General features: G+C 43.5%; 1 protein-coding gene across 1 annotated transcript in view; it reads left to right on the forward strand.

Moving 5' to 3' along the window:
* The first annotated feature begins 19,174 nt into the window (after positions 1-19,174).
* Positions 19,175-21,004, forward strand: part of atxn10 (ataxin 10) — a 321,911-nt gene continuing 320,081 nt past the window's right edge. Inside the window, exon 1 of the mRNA XM_070900534.1 lies at positions 19,175-19,317. Coding sequence (XP_070756635.1) covers positions 19,175-19,317 — 143 coding nt within the window. The remainder of the gene's footprint in view (positions 19,318-21,004) is intronic.

Consider the following 21,004-nt stretch of genomic DNA (forward strand, 5'->3'; position numbering starts at 1 on the left):
ATTGTAAACGCGTGTATAAAGGGCATGTTTATGATTTTGTTACGCATAGTTACTATTCATAGCTAAGCTATTTAACAACATTCAAAAGCAAAGCAGCCCTCTGATATATATGTCTTATGTATTTTATATACAAAATGAAAAGCCTGAAACACATCTCATGGTTCTGATGATGTTCATGATCTCATCTGAATGCCACAATGCCCTGTATCAATATAGCAATATGAAAAACAAAACTTCAACAAGCAGGAACTTGATCTGAAGTGGCATTGTCCTTTCAGGTGGGTGTACCTTCTTTCTCCATGCAGTCTTAGGCTAAAATTATGTGATTGATTTTGGCAGTAATCGTTTACAGCTTTTAGAATGTTTCCTGTATGTTGAGGCACGTCCCTCTGATTAATCACAAACATTTTGTTCTGACTGAATGGCTAAGGCAAACCCATGGTCAGATATTAATAGTTCTGTCAGGCTTGAATTAAGAAATGATGATACTTCCTGTTGGACCCACCTGTTTAGACTAATGATAATGAGATTCTTTCTGTTGTGATCAATTTCAATCTTAGACATTGCATCACGATAGATTTATTTTCATTCCTAGTCAGTGAGCAGAGGATCTGTTGTCTCTAATCTTCCTTTCCTCTCAATGGAGGAATTGTGCCTTTGCCACCCAGCTCTGTGTTCCTCTGTCCCACCGTTCTATCTTTGAATCCATATAATTATGTTCCTGCCCTCCCCACAGAACCAAGTGTCTGCTAATTTAAGTCCTTTGTGACTGCAAATATGATACATGTTTGTTCCTTGTCCTCCTAGAACTCTCCACTGCATCCACCACATTATATTGTCTTCCACTGCCTTTCTTCCATGGTTCAGAAAGAAAAAAAGACTTTCCTTTATATAGCGCCTTTCATGACCACTGGACATCTCAAAGCACTTTACAACCAATTAAGTACTTTTTGGAATGTGGTCACTGTTATAATGTAGGAAATGTGGCAACCAATTTGCACACAGCAAGCTCCCACAAACAGCAATGTGATAATGATTATCTGTGATAACAGATAATCTGTTTCAGTGATGTTGATTATGGGATAAATATTGGCTCGGACCAGCTCTTCTTCAAAATAGTGCTGCAAAGTATGCACCTGTGAGTAGGCTCATAGGTTTGTAGAGCTGTTGCATTGTGAGTGGCTTAGTCAGTCATGTGATGTTCACAAGACTCAATAAAACCCCAGTCAGTTGGATCTAGGTCATCCACGATGAGGCATGCAGTTGTGAGCCTAGTGGATGAACTGGTAATGTGCAGTGTGATTGTGTTCACACAAGAGGCGGAGACCTGGGGTTTCCAGGGTTTCCCCAGATAGGACTAGAGGGCTACAAGCGTTAAACTTGGATTTAAGTGAGGTGGGAGCAATAGAAGGGCACCTTCGACTTCATTTCTCTTCCCCAACATCAGGTGGGCGCGATTAGGAAGGGTGTCCAGAAGTACACCAAGTGCCATCTTCCCTTACAATGGAGGAGCTAAGAGGAGCAAACAACCAGACCATTGATGATCCAAGATAATAAGTGCCCTTTTATTTTCAGGTCCCAATTAATGTAGGAAGAACATAGGAACAGGAGTAGGCCATTCAGCCCCTCAAGCCTGTTTCAATATTCAATTAGATCAAAGCTGATGTGTATCTCAACTCCATTTACGCCATTATTCCATATCCCATGATACCTTTACATACCAAAAATCTAATGATCCCAGTCTCGAAAATTCGAATTGACCCAGCATCCACAGCATTTGGGCAAAAGAATCCCCAGATTTCCACTACCCTTTGCGTAACAAAGTGCTTCCTGATTTCATTCCTGAATACCTACTCTATTAAATCCTTTTATAATTTTAAACAGCTCAATTATATAACTCCTCGGCCTTCTAAATTCAAGGGAATACAAGCCAAGTTTATGCAATCTGTCCTCGTAATTTAACTCTAAGCTCTGGATCACCCTGGTGAATCTGCACTATACCTTCTCCAAGGTCAATATAGCTTTCCTGAGGTGCGCTGTAAAAAATTGAACAGAGTACACCAGATGAAGTCTGACCAAAGCTCTGTGCAACTGAGACATAACTTCCTCCTCTTTGTATTCCTACCCCTTAGAGATAAAGGCCAATATTGCATTGGTTTTTTGATTACTTTTTGTACCTTGTGCACCAGCTTTTAGTGATTTGTGTACTTAGATACTCAAATGTGAAAGTTGATCTTATGCTTATGGATAATACTGTCATGTTAATGAGAAATGTGAGAGGAACAAGGATAGAACCTAGGTGCACTTGTTGGATGACTATGTTAAGACAGGAGGAATATCTATTGAAAGAGATGTGCTGGCTACGCTGTGGCAAGTAAGAATGAAACAAAGTGAGGGCAGTTGTCAGTCAACGGCTCAGTTGGTAGCACCCTCGCCTCTGAATCAGGTGGGTTCAAGTCCCACTCCAGAGACTTGAGCACAAAAATCCAGGCTGACACTCCAGTGCAGTACTGAGGGAGTACTCCAGTGCAGTGTTAAGGGAGTGCTCCAATGGGCGGAAGAGACCTCCCCAGGACACCAATGCAGCCTGGTTGCATATTGCACAGGAGGACATAAGCAGGGATGTCGTCAGGAGGAGCTGGCTGCAGTGGCTCAAACCTTTCAATCATCTCAGTCGGTATATATAAATACAAGTTGTTGTTGTTGGAGATCACAAAATGTTACTGCAAAGCTACACTCAACTCATCCTACTGTGCCTCTCATCACATCCCCATCACTCTGCCTTCCCTACCCTACTCCTGTACATCCTTACTCACACTAACTTATCTTGCACTTCTCACTAGCCACCCCTCACACTCACCCTCATCCTTGTCCAATCATATCAACTAACAACACACAAGGGTAGGCACTTGAGTGTATTTTGCCCATGTTCATGTAAAGTTTCTGCTGATGCATTTTCAAGCATTGAAATCTTTATTTTCAACACTTTGCCTTCTTGGACAGATGTGTGTGCACCTTTGGAAGTGGCTTAGTGAGTTGCAGTGAATGGTGAGACATCACGGTAACCCCCGCAATGGTGAAAAGTGTGAAAGGAATGGCTTGGGCATTGCAGGGATGCTTTATGATGTGGGTGTGGGGTGGTGACAACCTGGCGCATCATATGGCAGCCAGGGTATACAGCATCAAGTGAAGTAAATCTGGCCATGGTGAGGCCATCCCTGGCAACCCTGGACAGCAATGTGGTCGGGTGCTGATGCCCTCTGTCCTGTGCAACATCAGGTGATTACAGAGCAGGTAGGTGTTGTTGGTATGCCTGATGAAGTTGGTGTTAGGACTGATCGTGGTGGGATTCTGAGGACCAAGGTGAGATTTTTTCAAGGGCACCAATGCTGATGGAATAGATGGCAGCTGAAGTTAAGATGACAGAAGCGATCTGTCAAGATTATGAGGGGGCTTGACAAGGTGAATGCAGAGAGGATGTTTCCACTGTTGGGGGAAACTAGAACTAGAGGGCATGATCTTAGAATAAGGGGCTGCCCATTTAAACAGAGATGAGGAGAAATTTCTTCTCTCAGAGGGTTGTAAATCTATGGAATTCGCTGCCTCAAAGAGCTGTGGAAGCTGGGACATTGGATAAATTTAAGATAGAAATAGACAGGTTCTTAAACGATAAGGGGATCAGGGTTTATGGGGAGCGGGTGGGGAAGTGGAGCTGGGTCCATGATCAGATCAGCCATGATCTTATTGAATGGCGGAGCAGGCTCGAGGGGCCGTATGGCCTACTCCTGTTCCTATTTCTTATGTTCTTATATTCTTATGTAATATTGAGAGAGGTTGCTCCAAGGAGGTGACAGTGGATAGAGAATTTACTCCAAACACTTCCAGCCTGCATAAAACTGAAAGGTTTATTCCAAATCCTAAAAGCTCCAGTTTCTAACATTGTAAAGTGAACGGTTGTGAAATGGTAGCTATTATACCACTTTTACAGCTATCACCTTTTCAGAGGAATTGAAAACCCAACCTACTTATCGGACGTGATCCCCGAGCGCCGTGAAACTCATCAAAAAGCTGGAAAAATGGTAAGTACATGGTAAAATGTTGATTAAGTACCTTTCAACAAGCTCTTAACTGTGTCAATTGGCTCCCCCGTCGCTTGGTGTAGGGTCTCTAAAGCGCAGACAGACCCGGCTCTTGGGAAACTGACATAGAAGTGGGTTGATAGCGGGATCCTGATCCGCTGTCAATCTTTTTTCTTTTGACAGCGGACCCCCCTCCGAACCCGCCCTCTGAGCACCGGCACAATTCCGGCCTTGGTTTTTGCTGGAGCTGAGAATTTTATTGAATCTTTTTTTTTCGGCACATGAAGTATCTAGGACCCCTCAGATAATAGTGGCTGTGGGCTGCTCCTCATTTCAAGGACAGATCGGGTGGGTGCTGCAGAAGCTCTCTTGCAGGCAATGGTGGCCTTCCCCAACAATGCACATTACCCTGTCCTTGCACTTTGGGATGGCTTCTTGGCTTTAATTCATGGGGACACTTAGGTCCCACTCCATCTCATGCCCATTGATCGAGTTTGGGTCATCAAAATCTCAGCGACAATATTTCTATTTGTTGCTAAAATTCTCAAAAAACAAGAACAGCATTTAGGAAGCGAACAGTTGCTACCTCAGAATCTGTGCCTTGCCGTGGCAGGATGTCACATTAAACTCATCATTTACAAATCATTCATGATTTACCACTAATCCCGGATGTCCAGTCAGTAATTGTACACATCGCAAATCTCCTGTGAAGCAGAATTAACAAATGTGAAAAATCAGTTTGACAAAGCAGCTGACAAAAATAAGCATTGTTACTTGATGAGCTGATGCCCAACATGAACTTTTTATCACTACTTTTTTACCTTTCACCAACTTTTTCATGATTTGCCATTGCTATCTTTTTGTTTCCAATACCTCCACCACAATAACATCAAGCGCCAACACCAATACAAACACCACTGGCCCTGTATTACTGTTTGTGGATTTCTGAGTGAATACTGTCGCAACAAAGGGTTGTTACTCCGGCGACAATCACTCCGCTTATGATGCACACACGAGTGTTTTTTATATAACAAGCTTTATTACACTGACTGATTTGTTTTTCTGTTTATATTAATTTGCATGCAAATAATATAACGTGGCATTCCAACCCAAGAGAACAACACAAGTCCTGGAGTGACCAGATCCCACCCTCCAGGCCCTCTGCGTGGCTGCACAATTACTAAGCTCAACATTACCCCCCGGTACCACGAGACACAGCACTCACACTCCATTCTACCAAACAAAACACCATACCCACCTGTTCTACTAAAGCCAGCACCACCTAGTTCTATCAATTCCAACAGCATCCCCTTCTACTAAGCCCAGAACCTGACCTTAATTTTACCAAACCAAGCATCTTCTGCCTTCAGAAACCGCCACCCAAAACTCCTCTGCCACTGCCAAACCCTTGAATCCTTCCCCCCCAAATATTACTGTACACCTACCTAGAATCATCAACATCTTGCCATCAACTTCTTATGAAACCTGTACTTAAAAAAAGTAAGAAATAAACATTAAATACATGTTAAGAAACTTTTACCGATAATCAAGGCCACTCTTTCCATGGAAATAACAGACTTTCTGAATTTGATGCGTGAAACACCACTATAAATACGGGAATGTCGTAAAGAACAGGACTACACATATTTTGTCCCTGATCATACATTGTTCATAACACCCGTACTGTTATAAAATAATGTACTCTCCAACTCACTGTGAGCAACGCCTCAAGAGATTTACTAATAAATATTCTTCTTGTTTCCTAGATCTTCTCTTCTTCTTAGGCAGCCCCTCAGAGTCGAGGGTGACTTGCTTCCACACTAAAAATGAGTTCTGAGATGACTGATGAGTCTGTCACAGGTAGGGTAGACGGTGGTTGAAGGGACGGCTGGGTGGGATGCCTGGGTTGCCATGCGCTCCTTCCGCTGTCTACGCTTGGCTTCAGCTTGCTCCCGGCGAAGACACTTGAGGTGTTTGGCACCTTCCCGGATGCTTTTCCTCCACTTTGAGCGGTCTTGGGCCAGGGATTCCCAGGTGTGATGGAGATGTTGCACTTTTTCAAGGAGGCTTTGAAGGTGTCCTTGAATTGTTTCCTCTGCCTACCTGGGGCTCGCTTGCCATGTCGATGCTCCGAGTAGAGCGCTTGTTTTGGGAATCTCGTATCGGGCATGCGGACGATGTGGTCCATTCAATGGAGCTGGTCGAGCGTGGTCAGTGCTTTGATGCAAGGGATGTTGGCCTGAACGAGAACACTGACGTTGGTGCGCCTGGAATAAATATAGAATAATAACAGCAATCACAATGCAATAATCTAATCAGTGGATTCTGGTGGTTTTATATGAAATAATGGGCACCTTGGAGTGAATTGAAGGCTGGAACCTAATCAATATATTTGGATGGTTTATGTGTAGTACAATAGATATCAAAGAGTGAGTTACAGGCTTTAACAGAATAATGGATACGTGAGAATGATTACAAGTTTGTAATCCATTCAGGGTTTAAGATAACATCATAAATTTTACGAATGAAATTTACATGGTTTAAATTACTCCAATTTATTTAGTAGCATTCAGTAATTTATTACCAGAAAATCAAAGGGATAGAAATTGGACTTTGTTGCTCCTGTTTTACAACCAGAGATGCCTAAAAGACGTCTGAGCTGAAATTAGGAATTTTTAGATGTCCCTGGTGGCTGCCTAAATCAGATAATAGGCCACTTACATATGTAAATGACTGGCCTAAGGCCTGTTAAGGACCCTACCCTGGGATATTGGTGTTCCAATGAGCAGAGCAGGCACCGTGCTGGCTCTGCCCAGGTTCACCTGGTGTGGATGTAGTTTAGGAACCAACTGCTAACAAAAAGGTCAGTTTTAGGCACTTCTTAAAACATTCACTTGGAGCCAGAAGGAGCAGGAGTGCTTTTCCCGACTCCAAAAAAATCAAAGAAAACCCAAAGATGTTTTATAAGTACATTAAGAGCAAGAGGATAACTAAAGAAAGAGTAGGGCCTATTAAAGACCATGAAGGTAATCTGTATGTGGAGATGGAAGACGTTGGTATGATTTGTAATGAATACTTTGTGTCTGTTTTCACAAAAGAGTGGGGTGATGCAGACATTACAATTAGGGAGGAGTGTGAAATATTAGTTGAAATAAACATAGTGAGAGAAGAAGTATTAAGGGGTTTTGCAGCTTTGAAAATGGATAAATCCCCAGGTCCAGATAAAATGTATCCCAGGCTGTTAAGAGAAGCAAGAGAGGAAATAGCAGTGGCTCTGATCATCATTTTCCAATCCTCTCTGGCTACAGGTGTGGTGTCGGAGGACTGCTAATATTGTTTAAAAAGGGAGAAAGGGATAGACCGAGTACATAAGAAAATAAGAATTAGGAACAGGGGTAGGCCATCTAGCCCCTCGAGCCTGCTCCGCCATTCAACAAGACCATGGCTGATCTGGCCGTGGACTCAGCTCCACTTACCCGCCCGCTCCCTATAACCCTTAATTCCCTTATTGGTTAAAAATCTATCTATCTGTGATTTGAATACATTCAATGAGCTAGCCTCAACTGCTTCCTTGGGCAGAGAATTCCACAGGTTCACAACCCTCTGGGAGAAGAAATTCCTTCTCAACTCGGTTTTAAATTGGCTCCCCCGTATTTTGAGGCTGTGCCCCCTAGTTCTTGTTTCCCCGACCAGTGGAAACAACCTCTCTGCCTCTATCTTGTCTATCCCTTTCATTATTTTAAATGTTTCTATAAGATCACCCCTCATCCTTCTGAACTCCAATGAGTAAAGACCCAGGCTACTCAATCTATCATCATAAGGTAACCCCCTCATCTCCGGAATCAGCCTAGTGAATTGTCTCTGTACCCCCTCCAAAGCTAGTATATCCTTCCTTAAGTAAGGTGACCAAAACTGCACGCAGTACTCTAGTTACGGCCTCACCAATACCCTGCACAGTTGCAGCAGGACCTCCCTGCTTTTGTACTCCATCCCTCTCGCAATGAAGGCCAACATTACAGGCCAGTCAGCTTAACCTCAGTGGTGGGAAAATTATTGGAAAAAATTCTGAGGGACAGAATAAATCTTCATTTAGAAAGACACAGATTAATCATGGACAGTCTGCATGGGTTTATTAAGGGACGGTTATGTCTGACTAACTTGATTGAATATTTTGAGGAGCTAACAAAGAGGGTTGATGAGGGTAGTGCATTTCATGTAGTGTATATGGATTTTAGCAAGGCTTTTGATGAGATCCCACATGACAGACTGGTCACAAAAGTAAAAGCCCAATGGATCTAAGGCAAAGTGGCAAGTTGAATCCAAAATTGGCTCAGAGGCAAGCAGCAAAGGGTAATTGTTGATGGGTGTTTTTGTGACTGGAAAGTTATTTCCACTGGGGTTCCATGGGCTCAGTACTGGGTCCCTTGCTTTTTGTGGTATATATAAATGATCTAGACTTGAATGTAGTGGGTATGATTAAGAAGTTTGCAGATGATACACAAATTGGCTGTGTGGTTGATAATGAAGAAGAAAGCTGTAGACTGCAGGAAGATATCAATGAACTGGTCAGGTGGGCAGAACAGTAGCAATTGGAATTCAATATGGGGAAATGTGAGGTAATGCATTTAGGGAGGGCCAACAAGGCAAGGGAATACACATTAAATGGTAGGACACTGAGAAGTGTAGAGGAACAAAGGAACCTTGGAGTGCATGTCCACAGATCCCTGAAGGTAGCAGGTATGGTAGACAAGGTGGTTAAGTAGGCATACGGAATACTTCCCTTTATTAGCCGAGGCATAGAATATAAGAGCAGGGAGATTATGCTTGAACTGTATAAAACACTAGTTAGGCCACAGCTAGAGTACTGTGTGCAGTTTTGGTTATTACATTACAGGAAAGATGTGATTGCACTAGAGAGGGTACAGGGAGATTTTTGAGGATGTTACTTGGACGGGAGAATATTTGCTATGAGGAAAGATTGGATAGGCTGCGGTTGTTTTGTTTGGAACAGAGGAGGCTGAAGGGAGATTTTATTGAGGTGTATAAAATTAAGAGGGGCCAAGATAAAGTGGATAGGACGGACCTATTTCCCTTAGCAGAGGGGCCAAGAACCAGGGTGCATAGATTTAAAGTAATTGGGGAGAGGTTTAGAGGGGATTTGAGGGAAAATGTTTTCACTCAGAGGGTGGTGGGGTTCTGGAACTCACTGCCTGAAAGGGTTGGAAAGGCAGAAACCCTCACCACATTTAAAAAGTACTTGGATATGCACTTGAAGTGCCATAACCTACAAGGCTACGGACCAAGAGCTGGAAAGGGGGATTAGGCTGGCTAGCTCTTTGTCGGCTGGTGCGGACACGATGGGCCAAAATGGCCTCCTTCCATGCTGTAAATTTTTATGATTCTATGAAAAAACTCCACTGGTCACGATCGCACCCTTCCCACTGCCCTTTCGGGCCGGCCTCGAGCCTTCCATTTCGGGTATGCATTGTGGTTACATCGCCACCTTCGCCAAAACCAGGCAGTGATGAATTTCTACCCCAAAGAGTCACTGCAGATTGTTAATACAATAAGGATAATGACTAGCAACAGATTAATAATTGAAAAAAAAAGTGATGTAAACTGCAGATGAGATGTATGAAAATGGTAAAGATTCATAATTTTGGACTGAATGTATTTGGAATTACAGTTTTTTCCTCTGACACTCCAGTTACTGGCACCAACAAAAGTGTCAAGGCCAGAATTCAAGCTTAGGGGCCAACTGGCTATGAATCCAATCATCTCCTAGTATTATGCACATCTTCGAGCCACTGGTTTGTCGTGATGGAATTGTGACTTACTTGGAGAACGAAAATGATTTTTTTGAGGTGGTCTGTGGTGTATTGCAGTTGGGGGAGGGGAGCGGAGACATGACAAGTGGAAGACAGGTAGCTGAATGTCTGTGCAAGGAGCCAGAAATGAACGGCTTCTGATTCTGCCACTAATTATTTGTTTCAACCAGGTATTTAAAAGGATTACGAAAACAGATGTACTTGTGATACGCTTGTTATTACAGATGACTAATATAGTTGTGCCATTGTATAAAATAATGAAAAGGGGCCAACTGCTGATATCTTCAGACCAGAATTACGATTTACATATAAATGTCCCTCTAAAACCAAGCCAAAAATGCCACTGAAATGAAATGCTAAGAACTAATTTGCTTTCATGTTTTAATCTGTATATCTTAATTAACCTGTTGCTATTTAAATACATGACGGCATTTTTTTAAATGTTAACTGTTTAACTACATTGTGAAATATTCTGTTTTTGTAACAGTGTTTATAACACTCCAGTCCCCTCCTTAGGTCCCCCAGTGATGTTGCTGTGACAGAAACTGAGATTTCGATCTTAATATATTTTTTGAAGTAACTAGAATTAAAATGGAAGCTGTTCTCGCTTCCTATTTCTAAGTGGTGGACCAAAGGTGATCTGTCTGAAAAAATAGAAAATGCATGTGTTTGAAAATAGTTAAGTAAAACTACTTGATGAATGAGATAGCTTATTTGAAATGTTAATGTATGTGGACAGTGACGTAGACAATAGATAGCCCTGATTTTGTGATGTTGAAAATGTTGAGTGTGCACATGGCCTGGGACTGGTGACCTGCACCCATAGTGCCCCAGTGATTGCGATTTAAGCTGTGCCTCTGTTTTGAATAGGCTACAGAGACAGGAAAAGCTTGGGCTACTAGTTCGTTCTGATGCTTCACCTGCATATTGGATTCTCCTGGACTGTCTTCTCCTGTTTTTTCCTGCTCCTCTTTCTTCCATGTGTCCAGGAGTGTCAGACTTGATGTTGCACCGTGTTGCTTTGACGTCCACTTTGACTTCATTGGGAAGATATCTCCTATTCTATTTGTTACTGGAACTGTTAGTTTGATCCAGAGAAGCTTCAATAGGAGAAACCAACACAATGTGAAATTTGGATGTTTCCTATTAATTGTTCGTTAACAAGGACTTTAAAATCTTTTATTGCTGGACCTTTGTGTTAACATGGGCAACAAGTATTAATGAACATGTAACTTCAAGAGAGGGAAAAAGTGAACAATTGAGTTGTTAAGTTGTAAGGTAACACCAAAAATTACTACCACTTTGCACGTGCTCTAGCTTTAATTGGGAAAAAGGGATTTACTCCCTTATTGTTTACATCCCTTCCTGTGGGGAAAAAGCCTCCCTGTTTGCTCCAATAGCTTGGCTGAGATCTGGGGCTCACAGTTTGCCAGAATGCTTGTTTACTCAGGTCTCAGATGCCCTGTTTCCCTCACTGCATCGTTATCAGCTCGCACTTTCAGCAACTTTGTGGGCAAAAACCATTAACACTTATTACATCATTAAAGTGTATTTACGTTTGTAATGACAAGACATAGGCCTAGAAATCCTGGTCGGTTGCTTCCCACAGGCGATCGAGTGAAAAAGTTAAAAAAGATGCGCACCTACCTGTTCCTGCTACGCTCGCCAGCAATCCCAGTCCTGAGGCCTTCACTCATTGTGCGTCAGAGCGCATGCACGTCAGGACGTCCGTAAGTTGGAGCTGCAGTCACATGGCTTTGGGCAGTCAATCAAGGTACAGTATCTTCTCATTCATAATAATGGAAACTCCGCAAATTGGAATTCCCATTATTATGATCGAGAAACAGCCCCAAAAACAGCAATAAAAACTAGAAAAAAATACACCACATATTTAACATTAATTTAAATTAAAGTTATTTATGTCATAAAAAATATATATTTTTCCGATTAAAAAAAAAAGTTTTTTTAATTATGGCTTAAAATAAACTTACCTTGGTGGGCAGGGTTTTTATCAATAAAATGTGTTTTTAAAATGTTATTTTATTGTGTTTTTGTGTGTTTTAAAACTCCTAGGCCTGTAAAAGTAGGCTATGCACCTGCTTTTATCAGGCGCAAAAGTTTTCCGGACATCTGCTGGGCAAGATATGGATAAATACCGCAATCTTGCCCATGTGAATGTTCTAGCTCCCGAGATGCAGAGGATCTGTCAAACTGGAGCTTGACAAATCTGAAAAGCCGGTTTTCAGCGCATGCGCATTGTGCGCTGAAAAATGGCTTTTGCAATGTTTTCCCAGGTCCGTACACACTCCGTACGGACCCAGGGAGGCTGGGATATCCAGACCATTACTTTCTGTGGTGTGTTTAGTGGGCAATTAATGGGCAAATACAGCAAGTTCCTAAAAAAAACTGGTGGCTAAGGGCAAGATACTGTTTTCACAAAGCTGATGGTGGAGTGGCACAGCTTGGACAGCAACTTTTGGATATTTACATTTAATCGCGATTCTGCTCCTCATCTGAAGTTACTGTATCATTTACGCATAAATACGACAAGAGGCATTAGCCTTGCTGTTATTTTGACAGTAAGGGCCAGACTTTCCACGTTGAAAAATAGCTCCAATTTTTGGTGTTATTTCCGATTAACGGACGTTTTTTAGGCCGAAATAACGGCAAAAAAATAATGCCTAAGTTCGGCAAAAGTTTGTAAAATTTTGGTGTAGCCTTAAAATACCTGTTTTTAAGGATGGAGCAAAATTTTTTCACCTTAAAAATAACACCTGTTCTGCACATGCCCAACACTTGAAATATTTAGGTTTCCAGGTAACGTTGTTCAATGATACACGAGGCACAATGGCAACTCGGCGAGTTTGTTCACAAAAAGGGGTTCTCGGCAATCGTAACATATTCTTAAATTGTATTTTCTGTTTGCATTTTGCCCCAGCTCCTTAAACTAATAACAGCTATAGTAGCCTGAATTAAACAGGAGGGATTTGTTCACAAAACCCCGAGTTGGAAGGATTCCCACTGACCCGATTATGGATGGCAGAGATTTCGCCCACCACTAAACTGTTTACATCCCATCTCCGAAACTTTTACTATTTCTAAATGACCTTTGTCTATTGGTTATACCTTTTGAATTAATTTGCTCCAGCAGTTATAATGGTTGACCGACGGATCGATTCAAGAGCAGCAACTGTCTAGATTGCTGGATATACATTTGTAGGAAATGCTGCAAACATTTTAAAGTAGTTTTTACATAAAATATAGGTTTTGTTCCCTCCAAAAGCTTTAACTTTTAGCTCCATTTCCCAAGATGGCCTCTTTAACGTCAATTTTGTTCGGACTCGACAAGGCAAGGCAAGCTTTTTAAAAATGGTATTTAGCACTGTACATAAAAATATCCTTATTGGGGAAACTCGCAAAAACGGCATTATCGTTGGGTTTGATGCCGAGTGACGTCGCAAAAACAGTTCTTAAAAAAACTGCCATTATTTTTTAACGACAACGTTAGAGCACTGGCGAAACTAGCAAAATCGCCTAAAATTTATTCAGCTCCAAAAAAAACATTTAGCTCCAAATCGATCATTACGGTGGTGAATTTCTGGCCCTAAATTCTAGCCCATTCTCCTTTGAGACAGTGGCTTGGATTTTCCGCTTCAGTGGAAACCCAACCTAAAATTAATAGAACAGGGTTTGCACCCATCCCTGGCTGAATTTTAAACTCAGGCTGATTAGCATATTTTAGAAAAACTCCCGGCAGGCTTCCCACTGCCGCTGGATAGGGAAAATTGTGCTGGCAGACTTTGGGTACCTGCTCCAGCGTAATAATCGAGTACAAAAATCCAGGCTGACACTGCAGTGCAGTACTGAGGGAGTGCTGTACTATCAGAGGTGTTGTCTTTCGGATGAGACGTTGAACCGAAGAGTTGTCTGCTCTCCCTCAGGTGGACCTAAAAAAATCCCATGGCACTTACTATGTCTTTAGATGCTCTGATAATGATTCCACGAGACAAAGTATTGCACTTGAACTGTAGTGACCTTAGTCCGTTTAATATAACTCCAGAGTGATCATCACACATGGTGGCCTGCCTTTTATACTAGGCCTGGCTCACCTGTACAGGTAAGCTACAAGTCTCCCACTGCAGTGCCCTCTGGTGGCACACCTTAGTGACTATACAGCTGGTGTACAAGTTTCCCATAGTTGTGCCATAGAAACATAGAAAATAGGTGCAGGAGTAGGCCATTCGGCCCTTCAAGCCTGCACCACCATTCAATAAGATCATGGCTGATCATTCCCTCAGTACCCCTTTCCTGCTTTCTCTCCATACCCCTTGATCCCCTTAGCCGTAAGGGCCATATCTAACTCCCTCTTGAATATATCCAATGAACTGGCATCAACAACTCTCTGCGGCAGGGAATTCCATAGGTTAACAACTCTGTGAAGAAGTTTCTCCTCATCTCAGTCCTAAATGGCCTACCCCTTATCCTAAGACTGTGTCTCCTGGTTCTGGACTTCCCCAACATCGGGAACATTCTACCCGCATCTAAGCTGTCCCGTCCCGTCAGAATCTTATATGTTTCTATGAGATCTCCTCTCATCCTTCTAAACGCCAGTGTATAAAGGCCCAGTTGATCCAGTCTCTCCTCATTTGTCAGTCCTGCCATCCCGGGAATCAGTCTGGTGAACCTTTGCTGCACTCCCTCAATAGCAAGAACGTCCTTCCTCAGATTAGGAGACCAAAATTGAACACAATATTCCAGGTGAGGTCTCACCAAGGCCCTGTACAACTGCAGTAAGACCTCCCAGCTCCTATACTCAAATCCCCTAGCTATGAAGGCCAACATACCATTTGCCTTCTTCACCGCCTGCTGTACCTGTATGCCAACTTTCAATGACTGATGAACCATGACACCTAGGTCTTGTTGCACCTCCCCTTTTCCTAATCTGCCGCCATTCAGATAATATTCTGTATTCACGTTTGTCATGTATTCAACTGTCATTGTAACCCATGTATAAACTGACCTAAGTTGTACACCGTGAGAACATTGACCACTAGGTGGTGAACCTGTGGGAGACACTCCTAACCTGGACTTTCAGGTATAAAAGGGGAAGCTCCACCCACCTTCATCACTTCAGTGCTGGCTAATAAAGGTTACTGGTCACAGAGTGACCTTCTCTCAAGTATGGGCCTCGTATGCATTTATACTGTATAATAAGGACATATTAGCGTTTTTGCCCCCAAAGTGGATAACCTCACATTTATCCACATTATACTGCATCTGCCATGCATTTGCACACTCACCTAACCTGTCCAAGTCACCCTGCAGCCTCCTAGTGTCCCCCTCACAGCTCACACCGCCACCCAGTTTAGTGTCATCTGCAAACTTGGAGATATTACACTCAATTTTTTCATCCAAATCATTGATGTATTTTGTAAAGAGCTGGGGTCCCAGCACTGAGCCCTGCGGCACTTCAATAATCACTGCCTGCCATTCTGAAAAAGGCCCGTTTTTCCTGACTCTCTGCTTCCTGTCTGCCAACCAGTTCCCTATCCACGTCAGTATATTACCCCCAATACCATGTGCTTTGATTTTGCACACCAATCTCTTGTGTGGGACTTGTCAAAAGCCTTTTGAAAGTCCAAATATACCACATCCACTGGTTCTCCCTTGTCCACTCTACTAGTTACATCCTCAAAAAATTCCAGAAGATTTGTCAAGCATGATTTCCCCTTCATAAATCCATGCTGACTTGGACGGATCCTGTCACTGCTTTCCAAATGTACTGCTATTTCATCCTTAATATTTGATTCCAATATTTTCTCCACTACTGATGTCAGGCAAAATGGTCTATAATTACACGCTTTCTCTCTCCCTCCCTTTTTAAAAAGTGGTGTTACATTAGCTACCCTCCAGTTCATCGGAACTGATCCAGAGTCGATAGACTGTTGGAAAATGATCACCAATGCATCCACTATTTCTAGGGCCACTTCCTTAAGTACTGTGAGATGCAGACTATCAGCCCCCGGGGATTTATCGGCCTTCAATTCCATCAATTTCCCTAACACAATTTCCCACCTAATAAGGATATCCTTCAGTTCCTCCTTCTCATTAGACCCTCGGTCCCCTCGTACTTCCGGAAGGTTATTTATGTCTTCCTTCGTGAAGACAGAACCAAAGTATTTGTTCAATTGGTCTGCCATTTCTTTGTTCCCCTTTATAAATTCACCTGAATCTGACTGCAAGGGACCTATGTTTGTCTTCACTAATCTTTTTCTCTTCACATATCTATAGAAGCTTTTGCAGTCAGTTTTTATGTTCTCTGCAAGCTTCTTCTCGTACTCTATTTTCCCCCTCTTAATTAAACTCTTTGTCCTCTTCTGCTGAATTCTAAATTACTCCCAGTCCTCAGGTTTGTTGCTTTTTCTGGCCAATTTATATGCCTCTTCCTTGGATTTAACACTATCCTTAATTTCCCTTGTTAGCTATGGTTGAGCCACCTTCCTTGTTTTATTTTTACTCCAGACAGGGATGTACAATTGTTGTAGTTCATCCATGTGATCTTTAAATGTTTGCCATTCCCTTTCCACCGTCAACTGTTCAAGTATCATTTGCCAGTCTATTCTAGCCAAATCACGCCTCAAACCATCGAAGTTAGCTTTCCTTAAGTTCAGGACCCTAGTTTCCAAATTAACTGTGTCACTCTTCATCTTAATAAAGAAGTCTACCATGTTATGGTCACTCTTCCCCAAGGGGCCACCCACAACAAGATTGCTAATTAGTCCTTTCTCATTACACATCACCCAGTCTAGGATGGCCAGCTCCCTAGTTGGTTCCTCGACATATTGGTCTAGAAAACCATCCCGAATGCACTCCAGGAAATCCTCCTCCACCGCATTGCTACCAGTTTCGTTAGCCCAATCACCCATGATTAAAGTCACCCATGATAACTGCTATTATTGCATGCATCTCTAATTTCTTGTTTGATGCTGTCCCCAACCACTACTACTGTTTGGTGGTCTGTACACAACTCCCACTAGCGTTTTCTGCCCCTTGGTATTCTGTAGCTCCACCCATACCGATTCCACATCATCCAAGCTAATGTCCTACTTTTTAAAATTTAGCTCCTAGCTCCCTAAATTCGTCTTGTCGGACCTCATCCCGTTTTTTACCTATATCATTGGTACCTATATGCACCACGACAACTGGCTGTTCACCCTCCCTTTTCAGAATGCCCTGCACCCACTCCGAGACATCCTAACCCTTGCACCAGGAAGGCAACATACCATCCTGGAGTGTCGGTTGCAGCCGCAGAAACGTCTATCTATTCCCCTTACAATTGAATCCCCTATCACTATAGCTCTCCCACTCTTTTTCCTGCCCTTCTGTGCAGCAGAGCCACCCACGGTGCCATGAACCTGGCTGCTGCTGCCCTCCCCTGATGAGTCATCCCCCTCAATACCCAAAGCGGTGTATCTGTTTTGCAGGGGGATGACCGCAGGGGACCCCTACACTACCTTCCTTCCACTGCTCTTCCTGTTGGTCATCCATTCCCTATCAGGCTGTGTGCCCTTTTCCTGCGGTAAGACCAACTCACTAAATGTGCTATTCACATCATTCTCAGCATCGTGGATGCTCCAGAATTCGTCCACCCGCAGCTCCAGGACCGCAATGCGGTCCGTCAGGAGCTGCAGGCAGATGCACTTCCTGCACACATAGTCGTCAAGGACACCGGAAGCGTCTCTGACTTCCCACATAGTATAGGAGGAGCATAACACGTGTGCGAGCTGTCCTGCCATGACTTAACCCTTAAATTGGCAACAACAATGCTAAAGGTTACTTACTGATATCGAAGGAAAAAGAAAAACTACTTACCAATCAGCAGCCAATCACTTACCCCCTTGGCTGCTTCTTTTTTGCCTTTCTCTCCCCGCTGCAGCTGCACCAGCTGCCTCCCCTCCGAACTCCCGTGCCTCTCCTCGACGCTGTCGCTCCCCGACTGACTGATGGGCCTTTTATAGGCCTCTCCTCCGAACTCCCGTCCATCTTTTCGATGCAGCCCTCTGGTGGTACATCATATGTAATAGTACAAGCAGTAAACATGTCTGGATACATGACAGCACTATTTCTTGTGCTGCCACTGGAGCCTGGAAGGTGCATTCGGGTCATCTCAGCTGGATCATCGCCGCGCAGTCGTGCTCAGCGGTCTGTGCCTCGGGTGCTGTGCTGGTCTGCTCTCTGGTGCCGGATCCAACCTCAGGTGGGGGCTTGCTTTGCCTCTGAGCATGGGGGATGTCGATCGCTGGAGGGATGAAATCTTCCCAGCTCCAATGGATCTTCTCCATCCACCTTGGGTCCATCACCTGCAATAATCCACAGTGATAACTTGTGCACCGTGCCATCATAGAGTACCTTAACATTTGTACTACCAATGACTGGGATGGGTTCATTGGTGTAGCTTTGCTTCAACTGGGACCAACTTGGGTCGTTCAGTTTGATTGTCCCATAGCCTCTCAAAGGCTTCTTGATTCATTACTGACTTGCCCGCCCCCTTGTCCACCTCCATGAAGACTGGAGCGCCATTTATCTCAACTTCCATTCTCAAACAGGGAACATTCTGTGATGCAGGTAAACATTCTGTGCACCTCATCGTGGGGCTGAGCTGCCTCTCTGACCGTCTCTTCATAGTCCGCGTTGGATTCATGGCCTTCTGCAGATTCTTCATCAACACGGTGAGTCCTATTTCATTTACACATTCGCTGGAGGTGGCCCTTTGTTCTGCATCCCTTAGCCATAGACCGCCCTAAGTGGAGGAAGTGCATTCGGAAGGGCGGAGCTCCTCGAGTATCGTCGCCGAGAGCATGCAGAAATCAAGCACAGGCAGCAGAAGGAGCATGCGGCAAACCAGGCTCCCTGCCCACCCTTTCCCTCAATGGCTATCTGTCCCACCTGTGACAGAGACTGTGGTTCTCGTATTGGTCTGCAGTGCCACCTACGAACTCATGCTAAGAGTGGAAGCAAGTCTTCCTTGATTCCGAGGGACTGACTATGATGATGACACTCGTACTCCCTTTATTCAGAGTTTAATAGTGTTGTGGGGAGCGGGTTTGAATATACAGTTGTGCGGATGGTTGGCACTGGGACGTTAAGCCTGAGCTCCCAGCAGTGCTTCAAACACTGCCGCTCAGCGCCGCCGTCCAATGGGCGCATACGTCGCTGCGCGCTGCTTTGCGTAAGGACGCCAGTGACGCAGCTGCGCCCGAATGCAAGATGGCGGCGCCCAGTGAGTCGGTGCCTGAGTTAACAGCTCGGCTAAATGAGTTAATCCGAAGCAGCCAGAAAGGGGACATTGTGCTGGTTGCCATGACATCGATCCAGAGTTTGACCATCGCGTTCCGAGACCAGCAGAATAGGTGCGTCAGTGCGTGGTTAAACTGAAATCCAAGGGAAACTGATTCTGTGCTCAGGCTTCAGATAAAACGCAGGTGTCTCCCTAAATTAAGTGACGTTTATGAGGATTGTTATTAATACAACTTTCCGAATGTGAAGCTTTGTCTTTCGGTGGAAAGTTGTCATCTGTGATGATGCTCGCCTCCCTTGTCTATATTATACATTCAAAGGGGCGAATACTTGAAAGAAAAGTGCTGGAAAAACTTGGACTTGTCTGGATGGCATTGTTCGTGTTGAAATTACATCGCAGAAGTCATCGTGTTGTGACAAAATAAAGTTTGTTTTCTGCCCAAAGATTTAAAGACTGCCGACTCTTTAAATGGGGGTTAAGTCGCCCTTAATTCTCCTTGTTTGACACTATATGGCTTTAAAAAAAACCTTTCAGAGTTGTCCATCAGTTAAATGTATTTTTTGCTTGAAATGCAGTCGAGTATTGATATAATAAAGTTTAAAGGAATTGTTGGAAAACGAATTAATTATGATTTCAATATATATATTTGACGTTTCTCTGATTAAAATAAGTCTTAAGTCTCTTTCTTCAGGGGCATTTACAACATGTATTACAACAACAACTGGCATTTATATAGCTCCAGTAAAATGTCCCAAGGTGCTTGACTGGAGCGATTATCAAACAAAACTTGATGCCGAGCATCGAAGAGATATTAGGACAGATGACCAAAAGCTTGGTCAAAGTTGGAAATTTGAAGGAGGTAAAGAGGCAATGGAAATTCTAGAGCTTAGCGCATAGGCAGCTGAAGGCACGGCGACCAATGATGGAGCGAAGAAAATCAGTTGTGTGCAAAAGGCCAGAATTGGAAGAGCGCAGCAAACTTGAAAGGTTGTAGGGCTGGAGGAGCTTACAGAGATAGGGAGGGAGCGAGGCCATGGAGGGAGTTGCAAACAAGGATGAGAATTTTAAAACTGAGGCGTGGCCAGACCGGGAATTAATGTGGGTTAGTAAGCATGGTTGATGGATGAATGGGACTTGGCGCAAGTTAAGGTATGGACAGCAGAGTTTTGGATGAGCTCAAGTTTACAGAGGATAGTATTGGAGTAGTTGAGTCTAGAGGTAAAAGAAAGACAGATGTACATTTATACAATGGCATGAATGAGGGTTTCATTTGCAGATGAGCTGAGACAGGGGAGCAGATGGAAGAAAGGGGTCTTGTTGATGGCGAGGATATGTGGTCAAAAGCTCAGCTCGCGGTCAGATCGGATGGCAAAGTTGCAGTCCGGTTTAGTCTCAGACAGTGGCCAAGGAATAGGACAGAGTCAGTGCCTCGGGAACGGAGTTCATGGCAGGGACCCAAGACGATGGCTTTGGTTCTTCCCAATATTTAATTGGTGTAAATTTCTGCTCATCCAATACTAGATCTCGGAGAATCCACGTGACAAATCAGAGGCAGTGGGGGTGGATCGAAGGAGATGATGGTGGTGGTGGTGAGGTAAAGTTGTCAGCGCAGATGTGGAACCTGACGTGTTTACATAGAGAGAAGCAGCAGATTCATGATATCTTAAGTTACTGCAAATAACTAATAACTCTTTGTCTTGCAAAATGGAATAAACATTTGGATTTTTTTTTCATAAACATGCATTCCTGTGGTATTTTATAAGAACAGGAACGTATACCATTTAATACACTAGTTGTGT

Source organism: Pristiophorus japonicus, chromosome 15 (assembly GCF_044704955.1).
Source record: "Pristiophorus japonicus isolate sPriJap1 chromosome 15, sPriJap1.hap1, whole genome shotgun sequence".
NCBI lineage: Eukaryota > Metazoa > Chordata > Chondrichthyes > Pristiophoridae > Pristiophorus > Pristiophorus japonicus.